Source organism: Hylobates moloch, unplaced genomic scaffold (genome assembly GCF_009828535.3).
Source record: "Hylobates moloch isolate HMO894 unplaced genomic scaffold, HMol_V3 SCAFFOLD_16, whole genome shotgun sequence".
NCBI classification, from domain to species: domain Eukaryota; kingdom Metazoa; phylum Chordata; class Mammalia; order Primates; family Hylobatidae; genus Hylobates; species Hylobates moloch.
This window is the reverse complement of record NW_026652291.1, coordinates 11297483-11312598: the sequence shown is the minus strand read 5'-3', so window position 1 is coordinate 11312598 and position 15116 is coordinate 11297483. Positions and strand designations below refer to the sequence as shown.

Below are 15116 nucleotides of genomic sequence, written 5' to 3'. Positions count from 1 at the left end.
TACTAGCACTATTCATGATAAATATATTTTTCAGATTTATTTAATAAGATTCTTTTCAGAATTTGTGAAATTTAAACACTTGCTCTTTTGGAGTAAGCCGATGATTTATTTAATGCTTTTCTATATTGTGTATTGTAAGGAGAAATATCTTCCTGATGGATACAATACAGGCTTGTTGGAGACAGAGCTATTTCCCTCTCTGCAAGGAGTGTATTATGTTGTTTTACAAAATGCTTTCTTGCACCGCTCATGCTAACTAGAGAGCGAATTTAAACACAGACATGTCTACTACACTTTCCTTCCTTGAATGGATACAGTTTTTAAAACTTGGAAATGTACCATTAACTCTTAATGTCTCATTCCATTTTTGAGGAATTCAAGTTGGGATGCCAGCCGTAAAATAGTAATGTAAGAGGAATGGTAACTGGCATTAAGGCATGCACTTAAGCAATAGAGGAATTTACTTTTCAGTGTCTTCCAAGGTCCATGAGGATGCACACTTATTTATCCAGAGAGTATGGATCTCACATATGTTTGTCCAGAGGGTGTGACTCTGTGGAGGAGAACACTTTTACTGGTAAGTATCGAACTCTTATTGTATTATGTTTCAGAAAAATATGTTTAGAAAATCAGTTGATTTTTAGCAGTGATGAAATCTCTTAGTCTGTGCTGGTTTCTTAACAGTGGACAGTCCCAGATGTTGAAGTCAGCACAACAAGAGAAAAACCCAAATCCTGATAAGACTTGAGGATTTTTCGAAAATTAAATGCAAAATAGTTGGGGCAAATGTTGCTGCGGGAGTCAAGACTAAATAATACAGTAAGAAGATATGAAGTTGGAGAGCTTCTCATGTTCTTCTTTTGTATAAAGTTTGCATACGTACAAAACCCAGGACTTTAATGACTTTAAGAGGGGGCAGAATTGCATCTCTTGGAAGTTAACAGACTCATGTGAACTGGAATGTACATTGTGGCCCTCACAATTGATTTTAATATTTATTTGCAAAGTCCTTTCTGTTTCTAAATAAAAGCTGTGCCTTCTGAAACCTGTAAGTGATGTATACTGGCCACATCAAATCTTTTAAAAGTGTTTTCCAAACCCCAGATTGTTAGTGTGGAAGAAATGTTTCTTTTGGGAACACTAAAACAAAGCGGTATGGGAGGATTGATTTCAGAGACCAATTGCTGCTTCTGCTTTATACTCTAACATTCTTTCCCTCTTTCTCTCAGCCAAGAACTCTCATGATGTGTAATTAACTTTTGGTTGAAAAAACATGTAAAATAATGTTTTTGTGTGTGATACAAAAGTTTAGGATAAAACAAAAACCAGCCACTCTAATATGTGGTAGGTTTTCTGGCAATTAACCATAGCACATAGACATTTGCCACAGGAAATGCCACTGCCAGATCTCCCACACCACCACATGAAGGCTTAGCATTGCTTTAAGTCATGCCTTAATAAATGATGAATGGAAGTGCAGAGTCTGTGAGGAAGAATTCAGTGCGTAGGAGTGTTTTGGCATCTGGTAGACAATTGTTTGTTAGAGTTGCCAGTTATTAGCTTGCTGGCCTTTATCAAAGTGCTTTACTATTCTGTTTCTTTTGCTGTAGAAATCCCTATGTTATCTCCTATTGTGATGACTGACAGTGTCCCACTGTGCTGAATCAAGAAGACTGGGTATATAGGTCCAAATCATCATTATGGTGATGTTAGGGTAGAAGACAGCAGCATGGACATGATAGAAAGAGGATTGAGAATACATTTCTATGTGATCCATTTTTGCTTTGCCTTCTATCTAATTCTGCCAATTCCTAATCTTTAGGACTCACCTCAAAATCTCTTGAAGCCACTTTTTGGGAGATGTGCAAAATGTGTGTGAAGGGAGAGAACATCAAGAGCAGAAAGCGTAGGTGAGAGGGTAAGAGACATTTAGTCACCTGGCAGCTGCTTACTGAATGCCTGCTGCGTGCTAGGAGATGGGGATACATGAAGCTTGTGTCCAGTTTTGAAAGATAGGCCATAAACAAATAAACATGTTGTGTATTGGATGATGGTAATGAATAAACCGGTAAAGGGGGGTAGTGAGAACTGGGGTAAGGAGGTGACTTTCAACTCGAAGTAGGGTCATCAGGGAAGGCCTCATTGAAAAGGTGGTATTTGAGTAGAGGCTTGAAAGAGGTAGGGGAGCCAGCCATATGGAAATCTGGGAAAAGGGGAACTGAGAACACATACTGTAAGTCATTAAAAGGACTTTGACATTTCCTTTGAGTGAGATGGAAGCCCATGGGAGAGTTGAGCAGAAAAGTGACATTATCTGACTTATTTCTTAAAATAATTCCTCAGGCTACAGTATAGAGAATGGATAGTAGAGGTACAATGATGGAATCAGGGACTGGTTAAAGGTTTTTTGAGTAATTGAGGCTGGAGAAGATGGAGACTTGGACTAGGGTGGCAACAGGAGAGGTGATTAGTGTTCAGATTCTGGATCTGTTTTGAAGGTAGACCCTTCAGGATTTATTGGTCTTTTGACTGTGAGGAGTGAGGGAATGAGAGGAGTTAAGGATGACCCCACAGTTTTTGGGCTGAGCAGCTGGAAGGGCAGAGATGTCATTTACTATTTATCAGGATGAGGAAGATTACAGGAGGAGCAGGTTTTAGGGAGAGATCAGTGAAGGTGCGAGCAACTGAGATTCCAACTAGATCCAAGGGTGATACAGACAGAAGATAGTGGATAATACAATAATAATTATTTAAACATTCATTTTGTACAAGTTGATAAATCACAAAAGTTCTGTTTAAATGATTTAAATCTTCATGAAGATGTTGCTATAATTCACATTTTATAGATTAGGACATAATGCAGAAGGATTAATATTCCTAAGATCACTGATATGAAACTTTATTTTATGACTAAGTTCCAGGTTGTTCTACTGACTTTATTATATTATAAAATAGGCATATAAGGGAAATTTTCATTATTGCCATAATTGGTTGAACAAGTAATACTTCTTGTTGCCTTTACATTACACATACAAACACACACACTCTCTGTCTCTCATAGAGAAGTACAGTAATATCTTTGAGGCTTTTGTAAAAAGATAGTTTTTTTGACCCTTTGGTGTGTTGAAAACATACTATAATGTAGGCTTTAATTTTGGATATGCATTTTAAAATTCTTTAAATTGTGAATGGAGATGGCTATGAATATAATTAATTTTTAAAAGCATATTCTTAAGAAATTTTCTTTTGAAAACAGTTTACTTCATGGTAATTTGTGTTCTCTTCAGTTGTTTAAAGGGGAAATATTTTGCATACTCTTAAGTGTATTCTTTTTTATAGTAGAATGTATGATATTTATTTTTTGAAACACAAATAATGGAAACACATGTGACCGTCTGAGCTTTGACATTGTTCTAGGTAGGATGACAAGCTGTCACAATCCAAACAGGAAAACAGAAAACCTATCAAAAGTTTCCACTCTGTTGCTTAAAGGTTTATGTACTGTTTATAAGTTTTATTCAATAAAGCGATGGAAAGTTACTTATAAAATCCTAAGATACTTAAATTTTATGTAGTCTAATGAGTTAAATGATCAAGAGCAGATTAATATAGTTCTCTAAAATAAGTACATATCCTTTAAGGTCATATGTCTAATTTTGTGGAATATGACTAGTTTCTATAACCTTGGATTTTTAAAAATTATAATTTGTGATCTCTCATCTATGTAAATAGCAAACTCTTTCTGATTATACAGGAAGCCCTGCATGTTGCAGGAGTGGAAATGCAGTTAACGGCTGCAGTGTCATTTCTGACCATTCTGCAGGACGAATCAGTGTCAATTCATGCATATACCCACTCATTCCTCCAAGTCATTCTCCTGCATCTGGAGCACAGGGACACAGGTCAGGGGCCCGGCATGCTTAATTATATACTTGTTTATTGTTTTTTTTGTGTATGGCCATGATATTAGATAAATACTGTTAGCCTGATGAGGATAACTGAATAAGGCCATGCTGCCTAGGAGTTGAGCAGTGGAATGACTTAAAATAGCTATGGCTGTCTTCTTATAAAACCCACAAAATTTAATCTCCTTGAAAGCTGAAGATCCATTAATTCATCTTATGATTTATACCTTCTTCTTAGTTTTTTTCCTTTTCTAGCAGTCATGTTTATAGTATTGTACAATAAAAGAGCAAACCTTGCTTTAAAGATATCTCACCAATACTATTTTTAAAAATATAAAAATTTTCTAGATGTTGGCTGAGACAAAATAATAGAGAAACTTTTTAGAATAGTAATGAAAATAATTATTTCCATTTTATCATTAAGTGCTATTGTAACTATTAATGGCTGAGTTGAAACTGAATTTGAAGTGAGACGTTTAATTTAGTATGTTTTATCTGTGTCAACCAGGTGTCAGCAATGCATGGCTGGAAACTCTTCTGTCTGTTATAGAAGTATTGCCAAAAGAAACCCTACGGCATGAGGTAATACTTTTCATGGGGGCAAATACTAGTAAGTAAGTCACTCTAGGGTATTTTTTTTTAAAGGTTTCTTGTCAAAAATGATTTTTAAAAAAGAAAGTTGTTTTTCATTTTGAATGTAATGTGCACATTGGAGAAAATTTGAGAAATATAAAATATAGAAGGAAGAAAAAAGAATTCATAGCTCTGTACTTGTCCACTTTTAAGGTCCTGATGTATTTCCTTTCAGATTTTTTCCTATATATGGTTGCTGCTTGGCTTGCCATATCAGTGATCATACTGAATTTATATATGGCTGTTTTTCACTTAGCATTACTTTCTATATTATTTTAAACTCATTTGATAGTAGCTGCAGAATATTTTACTTGTGAAACATTTAAGCCTGTTTTCAGGCTTATATTTTACTATTGAATAGGACATTAATGAACATTTCTGTAGAGCTCTTCCTGTTTTTCAGATAATTTAATTGTAGCTTTCAAAAAGGAATTAATGGATCAGAGGGCATTAATATTCTTAAGCTTTTGACTAACAATATGTGAAGATGCTCTTTTCCTGGACTTTTATCAGCAATAGTGTTTCTATTACATTTAATGGGCCAAAAATGGAATTACATTTTGATTGGAATTTTTAAATTATTATGCTGTTGAATATTTTCTCATATTTATATCAGTTTCTCTCTATTCCTTTGCAATTGTTTGATCCTATCCTTTAATCACTATTTATATGTGCTGTTTACTTATTATGGTTGCTAATTCTTTGTTATACTTACAAATATTATTCCCAACATGTTGTTTGCCTATTAATTTTCAACATTGAACAACATACTCTTCTCTAAAGACTTTAAATAAATTACAATGAGAGAAGAAGAAAAATGGAAAGAAAATGTATCCACTAATGAAAAGATTTCGTATTCTTTGAACATTATTCCTGTATACATTTCTTTCTCAATATATCATGATTGAAAAAAGGAGTCATCAGCCAATGAAATGTCCTCTACTGACTTCGTTAAGTGTCTTTGTCCTTTCTTTGTCTTCATACAGTTTATGGTCCTATCACAATGCTTAAATACTGGCTTGAAAATGGGAAGATTTTCTGGTTATAAGGATGTTTGCATACTTGATGCCAAACATCTAGATGATTATGCATATTTAAGTGTTGAACGTAATATAGACATGCGATTTTTATATTTTTTGAAAAGCAATATGCTGTATAATGCAATTTTTACTCTAGAATACCATATTATTTAACATGTGGTTTCAAAGATTTTAGATATGTAATTTATTCTAAACTTTTCACTTCTAAATTATCAATGCATATTCAGTAATTCCAGCTACTTTGAGAGGAAACAAGCCAGTTGACTATAGAGTCATAGAATTTTAGAAATTAAAGAGATCTTAGTAGGACATATTCTCATTTCCATTTTAAATAGATGAGAAACTGTAGATTAGAAATAGCGAGATTATGGGCTGGGTGCGGCGGCTCATGCCTGTAATCCCAGCTGTGTAGGAGGCCGAGGCGCGTGGATCACAAGGTCAGGAGATCCAGACCGTCCTGGCTAACACGGTGAAACCCCGTCTCTACTAAAAATACAAAAAATTAGCTGGGCGTGGTGACAGGCGCCTGTAGTTCCAGCTACTTGGGAGGCTGAGGCAGGAGAATGGCATGAACCCAGGAGGCGGAGCTTGCAGTGAGCCAAGATTGTGCCACTGCACTCCAGCCTGGGCGACAGAGCGAGACTCCGTCTCAAAAAAAAAAAAAAAAAAATAGTGAGATTATTTGGACAAACTAAAGAACTGGGACTAGAATCAGAGTCTGATCTTCATAGTGTTTTACAGTCTGTCAGGTTGTAGTATTTGAATGCCCAGTATATACATAATGCAATATCAGACTTGGCTTATTGTATTCAAATGACAGAATTATTTAATAGGATTTGTTTGAAGCTATCATGTTTTTCATCCCATTAGGATACATATAAAAATTAATCTATATGGAATAAAAATACATTTCAAGGTATTTAGTCATTAATTTGCTTTTTCTTTTTAAAATATGTATTTCAAAATTCTACTTTTATCCGTGCATACAGAGCATTGTAAAATCACATAAACTTTACTTCAATTTTTTTCCTAATTGTTTTAATTGCATAATTTGTAATTATCTTTACCTTAATAACTCAGAAGACAAATAAGATAATCCAAGTTATTGAGTCATGAACCTCAAATCGTAATTCAGGTTCTTTAAAAACATTTAGAACTTTAAAATACTCTGAAGGAAATAGCTGACATGAGTGGCATGAATGTATAAAATTTTGTGAATTTTTTTCTCTAAATTTTCTCTTTAGATTTTGAATCCACTTGTTTCCAAGGCGCAACTTTCCCAAACAGTCCAGTCTCGTTTAGTTAGTTGTAAAATTTTAGGAAAATTGACCAACAAATTTGATGCCCACACGTGAGTATTTGTATGTAATTTTTGGTCTACTTTATTACATTGATTTAAAATGTATAATGACTGTGTAACAATATATTTGTATTATTTCATACTGCATACAAATTTAGTTATATTAACTATTTTAACTTTATAGAATTCTCATGACGAATTTACTTATTCAGATGCCTTTCTTTTCAATCTCAACTTTTCGGAATTGATAAGGTTAACTTTTTTCCTACTTCCTATCTTAATCTTCCCTATCTCATACCAAATATAGTTTTGAGGATAAAATGGCGTTACCTTATTGACTTTCAAAATTGGCAGCGGCTTAAAGATAGAATTTCTGCTTTTTTACACTGTTGTTATGAATTTGTTATTTTGAATAATTTAACTTATTGTGAGGTTTTATGGAGCATGTTTATAATTCATGTGCTACTTCTTGCCTGCTTATTAAATACCAAATGAAAGGAATGGAGTGTTTTGTAATTATGATTCAAGAGTAAAGCTGAAGAATATTTTGGTTGATGGTTGCTAGACTCAGATATTCTACTGCTACAGCCTTTTATCTTAGCTATAGACATTTCAACTGCCAATCCAAAATTAACCTTTATTTTAAAAAGACTGTGTGATATACATAATTTACAAGTAGCTAATAACATCCAAATTTAATAAGATATGTAAAATACCTTGTAAACTTTTTTTCTATTAAAATACATTTGTTATTATTAAGGTGAGTTAAGATTTTAATGATAATTGGGAATATTATTCTGAAACACTCATTCATTTGCATGTTTCTTTTCTCCCCACCTTCAGCATTAAGCGAGAAATACTTCCTCTGGTAAAATCACTCTGTCAAGATGTAGAATATGAAGTTCGATCTTGTATGTGTAGGCAATTAGAAAATATAGCCCAGGGCATTGGGTAGGTATACTTTAAATTCCTTATGCCATTTCCATGAAAGCATGCCATTGAAAGGCTATATTTGATCTTTAAAAATGATCATAACAAGTACCTCCTGTATGTCTGGATTAAAAGAGATAAAGAGGAATGTGCTTAGCATGGTGGTAGGCATTTGATTAATGTTAATTTCTTTTTTTCTCACCTTAGTTGCTCAGTTATCATTCCAGACACCTAGATTCAGGAAAGAAAAGATAGCCCAATATAAACCATACTTGGAATATGTTTGACTGGCTATTCTTTGACTATATTATTGGGTCATTTCAGATGGGATTGCAGTTGTCCCTCCATATCCTTGGGGACTTGATTCCAGGACCTCTTTTGGATACCAAAATCTGAGGATGCTCAAGTCTCTGATATAATAGTGTAGTATTTCCATATGACTTGTTTATATCCTTCCACATGTTTAAAATCATCTCTAGATGCTAATAATACCTAATACAATATAAATGCTATGTAAATAGTTATGCTGTATTGTTCAGGAAGTAATGACAAGAAAAAAGTCTGTACATGTTCAGTAAAGAAGAAATTTTTTTTTTTTTTTTTTTTTTTTGAGACGGAGTCTCGCTCTTTCACCCAGGCTGGAGTGCAGTGGCGCGATCTCGGCTCACTGCAGGCTCCGCCCCCCAGGGTTCACGCCATTCTCCTGCCTCAGCCTCCCGAGTAGCTGGGACTACAGGCGCCCGCCACCTCGCCCGGCTAATTTTTTGTATTTTTAGTAGAGACGGGGTTTCACCGTGTTAGCCAGGATGTCTCGATCTCCTGACCTCGTGATCCGCCCGCCTCGGCCTCCCAAAGTGCTGGGATTACAGGCGTGAGCCACCGCGCCCAGCCAAGAAGAAATTTTTTTCTGAATATTTTCTATTCATGGTTGGTTAAATCCACAGATGTGGAATCTGCAGATGTTGAGGGCCGACTACACTCTAATGGAAGCCTTTCTATAGCTCCTGTGCAACTTCAGGCTTCCAATGTTTGTTTTGTTGCTCTCATTGTTCTTTTTTTTTTTTTTTTTTTTTGAGAGGGAGTCTCACTTTGTCGCCCAGGCTGGAATGCAGTGGCGCGATCGCGGCTCACTGCAAGCTCTGCCTCCCAGGGTCACGCCATTCTCCTGCCTCAGCCTTCCAAGTAGCTGGGACTACAAGCGCTCACCACCATGCCTGGCTAATTTTTTGTATTTTTAGTAGAGACAGGGTTTCACCGTGTTAGCCAGGACGGTCTCCATCTCCTGACCTTGTGATCCACCCGCCTCGGCCTCCCAAAGTGCTGGGATTACAGGTGTGAGCCACCACGCCCAGCTGTTGCTCTCCTTGTTCTATGGGTGCCTGAAGCTCCAGGAGAGGCATAGCAGCCAATCTCTTCACCCATAAGAACTGATCTCATTTCAATCTTAGAAGTATGATATTAAAGGGAGTCTTACCTAAAAACCATCTTGGGACATCTTTTCTTTTAAAAACAAGATTCAAAATTGGTACAAAAATCATTGAAACCTCTCATTTTTAGCAGAAGTTGCACTGATTTCAACTGGTTCTTTGTTGCACAAGCTAGGACAATCAGATTGTGGTCATTTGTACCTTTGTTAATTTTTTAAAAATCTGGGCCAATATTTAAGGTTCTGAAAAGGCTTTTGAATGTCACACAGGGTATGGTAGAATGTCACACAGGGTATGGTGGAATGTCACACAGGGTATGGTAGTGTACTCTGTCTTGTGTCCACTCTTGCTAAATAGTATTTAAGTGTTGTGTTGGAAGTTTAACACAATTAATGAAAGAGTTATTTGTTGTGATTATTTTCATTTTTAATGCCCAGAGATAATTAAGTTGAATTTGCATCACTGTCACATGTTTTTGAAAAAAAGAGAACTCTATTTAAAGATTGAATGGAAATAACTTTTACTATAGAGATGAAATTATTTTTCTTAAACTATTTTCTTTCATTGTTAATAAATTCAAGGATTTCAGTAGGTATACAAATATATTTTGAGCAAAATTTATATGAAATAAATTTTTGTGAACTTTGGATATGTTCTGTCACATTTTACTCTTTTACCTCCTCTGTCTACATCCTGTATTTGCCGAATGTTTGTGAAGTACTGGTAATGTTAACATCTCTATCTGTGTGATCTAGATCAGTCTCTTAGAAAACTATTTTTTTTTTTGTGGCTCTTCAGTTGCTCAAGTCCTTGTCATGTGGTATGCTGTCTAATATGGTAGCCCCTAGTCACATGTGGCTATTTTAGTTTAAAATAAGGAAAATTAAAGAAAATTAGAGCTTTAGTTCCTCATTCATAATAAACTTATTTTAAAAAATGCTCAATAGTACTCTACTGAAGAGTACAAATGATAAACATTTCCATCATTGGAGAAAGTTCTACTTGACAGCATTGTCTTAGAGTCTTTGAGATTTGCCCTGAAATTTTTAAAAGTTTTCTACAGCTCTTAATAACTTTCTTGGACTCTATCAACATCTTATGTCAATTATAATTGATGCCATTTTCCATCTTGTACCCAAGAAAGCTAACCACATCACAAGGCTCTCCTTGATCAGAGTGTTTGTCATTACAATGACACCTTATCATGAGGAATAAGCAGAAACAAAATGTTGAATACAAACTATTTGTGATTGTATTATAAATATTGTATACTCCCTAAAAGTATTTATATTATGTTTCATTCTGCTAGATAGGACACCTAGAGTCATATATCATCTTCTATGTAGAAATTAGTTACCGTAATTTCATGTATTAGGTGAATGGAAAATAATTTATACTCTGAAATCTAGATAGAAATATATTATTTAGGTTTCTACAGTTACTACTGATAAGTTTTTCTAATTAGTCCAGATTTTTGCTGAAGCTGCTTAAAATGGAAAACTATATTATAATTTATAAAGTTTAATATAAACTCTTAGTTATTAAGATTTCTGTAGGTAATAATATTATGCTAGAGGAAGTGGGATTGATTTAAATCATTATGAAATTACTATTAATGTTTCTTATATGTATGGTGTGCTTTCCCAATAAGACTGAAAGCTTCTGGAGAGCAGGAACAGTATCTTTATGATTTTTCATATTTTCTGCAGCAACTAGCCCAGTCACTGGTTTTTAGTAAGTTCTTGCTACACATTTATTGATTTGATTTATTTTCTTCTATTGCTTATTGTGCAGGACAGAACTTACAAAAAATGTGGTGCTCCCTGAATTAATAGAGCTTTCTAGGGATGAAGGCAGCAGTGTACGACTTGCAGCTTTTGAAACTTTGGTTAATCTGCTTGATATATTTGATACAGGTAAATCATGTGGCTACATCTTTGCTTCTGAAAACAGTGTTTTTCTACATGTTTTATGTCACTAATAAGGAATAAAAGTAGATTTAGAATTTCTTATGTTAAGCCTCCCTTCCTCTCCCTCTTTTTATGTTTCATTCTGTTTTGGTGTCTTCTTGGCTTTCACTTTTACCCTCATGGTGTCGTAGTCCATTTTGTGTTGCTATAACAGAATACCTGAGACCAGGTAATTTATAAAGGAATTTATTTTGGCCCACATTTCTAGAGGCTGGGAAGTTCAAGATCAGGCAGCCCCATCTGACCTGTTTCTGATGAGGGCCTCATGCCACCTCATAATGTAACAGAGAAGTGGAAGGGGAAGCAGGCCTGCAAAAGGGAGAGGGAACAAAAGAAGCTGACTTTGTAACAACCTGCTCTCCAGAGAACCAACCCAGTCCCACGAGAGCTAACCCAGTCACTTGTGAAGGAGATCTCAATACCACAGGAACTTCACCAGTCAACCCATGAAGGTGGAGCCAGTGGGTGGACCCATGTGGCCCCACCTCTTAAAGATTTCACCTTCCAGTATTGCTGCACTGGGGCCAAGCCTTGACAGGCATTTTGATGGAGACAAACCATATTAAAATCAGTACCACATGGCATACAGTGTTGCTACATATTCCATCTCTCTTTTCTCCCATCAAAACTTAACTGACTTGTGTGTGTATAGGGCTAAGGATTTGACTTTAACTTTTCACCTAATTGACATTAAGACAGATCCTGAGACACTGTCTATGTGAGTTTCCTCTCCTTAATAATATTTTAATGCTAGAGATCTCATGGCCATTGGGGGAGAAATTTGGGATGGGGTATTTGAGTGGGAGAGGGTAAAGAGATATTCGTTAGTGTTATGTAAATCATGTCACAAAGACAGTTAACTGCTCTACTGAATGTATGACTAGACTCTTGACTAATGCTGGATATTAGTTATCAGTAAACATTAACTATTTTGATAAAGAGAAATTTGGAGGAGTAAATGTCAAGTACTTAGGTACAGAATTCAATCGTATAATTATAGTATTACATTTACTTGGATTACCAACATTTTATCCGAACTCTAGGAAGCCTCTTAAAGATTATTGCAATATGGACAATAATTGTGTTTGGAAATTCCAGAACAATCATTTAGACAATATGACAAACCAGAGGAGTAAAACTGCAATACATGATAAGTGAATGAATAAATCTTTTTTCCACTAATAATGGGGCATCCCCAGGCTCCAAACTAGAACCTTGCCATCATCTTTGATCTTTTCTCTTTTACTGCCCACACTCATTTATCACAGAGCTGGGCCTAACCTGTGTTTGTGGCTTTATTTCCTACCATTCTTTCCCACTCCTCTTGTGTCTGATGCTCCAGTCCCACTTCCTTAGCATACCAGATTCTTTCACACCTCTAGTCTTTTCTCATACTTTTTCTTTCTCTATTGTTTCCTTCTCTCTATTTTTCTCCTAGCCAACTCCTGCTTCTTTTTTTTTTTAATACTTTAAGTTCTAGGGTACATGTGCACAACGTGCAGGTTAGTTACATATGTATACATGTGCCATGTTGGTGTGCTGCACCCATTAACTCGTCATTTACATTAGGTATATCTCCTAATGCTATCCCTCCCCCCTCCCCCCACCCCACGACAGGCCCCGGTGTGCAATGTTCCCCACCCTGTGTCCATGTGTTCTCATTGTTAATTCCCACCTATGAGTGAGAACATGCGGTGTTTGGTTTTTTGTCCTTGCGATAGTTTGCTGAGAATGATCCTTCTGCTTCTTTAGTTCCCAGTTTAAATACAGTTTCCTCCCTGACATCTTTCTAAATCCTTTACACCAGGGGTTGGCAAACTATGGCCCTTAGACCAAATCTGGCCCGCCCCCTGTTTTTGTGAATAAAGTTTATTGGGACAGAGCCACACTTCTTTGTTCACGTATTGTCTGTGGCTGTTTTTGTGATGCAAGAACAGAGTTGAGTAGTTGAGACAGAGCTTGCAAAGCCTAGGATATTTACAAAAAAAGTTTATAGATCCCTGCCTTATACTAGCTATTAAGACAGTGATCACACTGTCTTATATTTTTTGTATTTGGCTTTTTTGCCGGTTTACATTTCTCAAAATCAGAGACCACTTATTATTCATATTTCTACTTCTACTTAGTTACAAGGCTTGTTCTGTAAGAAATATAGTGTGTTGAATGAATGTCATTTAACAAAAATAGTAGATATGGCACCGAAATGTAATGATAATAGTAATAATAATACTCATAAGTCTGTTATAGCATTTTACTTAGTATTTCCAGACAATAAAGAAGTGATTCACTTCTGAAATTTAAGAAAACTGTGAGAAATTTGGAGAGCATTTAGAATTGAGACTTAAAAATCGCCAGTATATCAGATACTTGTGACCCAAGCAGATGTACTCAAATAACTGATTAATTTTTTAAAGAAGAGCCATCTAAGAAGTAAAAGTGATGAAATTCAATACATAGAACATATTATAAGCTAATGTAATTTTAGTAAAAAATGAAATGATAAAATGGCCTTAAGCTGTAGCATGATATGAGATGTGTGTAAAAGAGAATAAGAAAAGTTTCCTTTGCTTACTATTTATCTATTTATGTTAATGGTGTTAGAATTCTTTTAGTTATTCAGACTCAAATCCTCAATCATCTTAGCTTTTTAATTCATAATCACTCTTTATATTCTGTTCCCAATGGCCTGCAGTATGAAGTCCAAACCCCTTAACCTGACATTAAAGTTTTTGATCATTTCAAGCCTCCTGTTACCCCTTTTTCACCACCCACCTCCATCATTGTTGCTTTCAGGTATTTTCTGTTACTATGAGGCTAACATAGTAATTTTTCTTTCTGGAATTTGTGTGTGTATTAGTTTCCACATGTGTGGTGTGGACGACTGAATTTAAAGTATGTATTATTTTGTTTTGTTTTCCAGATGACAGAAGTCAAACTATACTTCCCTTAGTGAAATCATTTTGTGAAAAATCTTTCAAAGCAGATGAATCAATTCTTATTTCTTTATCTTTCCATCTAGGAAAACTATGTCATGGACTATATGGTATGATATATCCTAAGAATTTTGAGACTGTAGATAATTTTTCCCTTTTTTTTCTACCTCAGTCATTAAACTTTGGCTCTTCAGTTAATTGTAAAGCCTAACTCTTAAGTATATAAAAATATTATGAGATCTTAGAATTTTGATAGCATCATTTAGAGCACATTTAGGAATGACTTTTTCACCAATAGAACCTATTTGAAAGAACAATGACAGAATAAAGTAAGCATAGCTCTTTAAATCTCTGAATATTTTATACTTATGTATTATTTGGTATGTGATAATAGAAGCTCAGGCTTATTAACTATTTCTATGTAGTAAGTATACACTTATTAACCATTTATTGAATAATTATATCATTAGAGAAGTTCAGCTTGGGATGTGGAATAATGCCATAACTCTTGGCATTTTGAACACATAGTTCTTAGCTTACTGTATCAATGTGAGATAGACTGTTTAATAATGAACTCATAACAATATATTATGAGTTTCTAGCTCCTTGAGATAGTTAATGAAGTGGAACCATTCCATTGATTAAAAATATTTTGAATTTACTTTGCTGTCTTTCAGATTCAATTTTTAAGCTCCTTCCCTGCAGAGACACATACACACATGCATGTGTCTTTTCTGCCAGCAATTTTAGAACATTTACTATAATAGCAGATGTATAAATAGCCACAATGTTACTATTAGTGACTTTTTAGTGGCCTACAATATGATACATGCTGCAGCAATTAATGCAGATGTAGTTCCTGCATTATGTAAGTTATACTTTTGAAATTAAAATATTACTGGTATTAACATGAGGTAAAATAATGTGATCTGTTGGATTCCTAACAGATACTCTTTTCATGTTCCTTTTATTTATAAA

General features: G+C 34.9%; 1 protein-coding gene across 5 annotated transcripts in view; it reads left to right on the top strand.

Moving 5' to 3' along the window:
• The window catches only part of PPP4R4 (protein phosphatase 4 regulatory subunit 4), a 119733-nt gene that overhangs the window by 55267 nt on the left and 49350 nt on the right, over positions 1 to 15116 (top strand). For 3 of the 5 annotated variants that reach the window (XM_032180045.2, XM_032180044.2, XM_058429715.1), the window contains exons 4-9: positions 3755 to 3902; positions 4414 to 4487; positions 6823 to 6929; positions 7722 to 7829; positions 11030 to 11151; positions 14126 to 14248. In XM_032180045.2, coding sequence (XP_032035936.1) covers positions 3755 to 3902; positions 4414 to 4487; positions 6823 to 6929; positions 7722 to 7829; positions 11030 to 11151; positions 14126 to 14248 — 682 coding nt within the window. Of the gene's footprint in view, positions 1 to 471; positions 582 to 684; positions 1046 to 3754; positions 3903 to 4413; positions 4488 to 6822; positions 6930 to 7721; positions 7830 to 11029; positions 11152 to 14125; positions 14249 to 15116 lie in introns of those variants that run through there. The other 2 variants (XM_032180046.2, XM_058429716.1) reach the window with 2 other exon arrangements.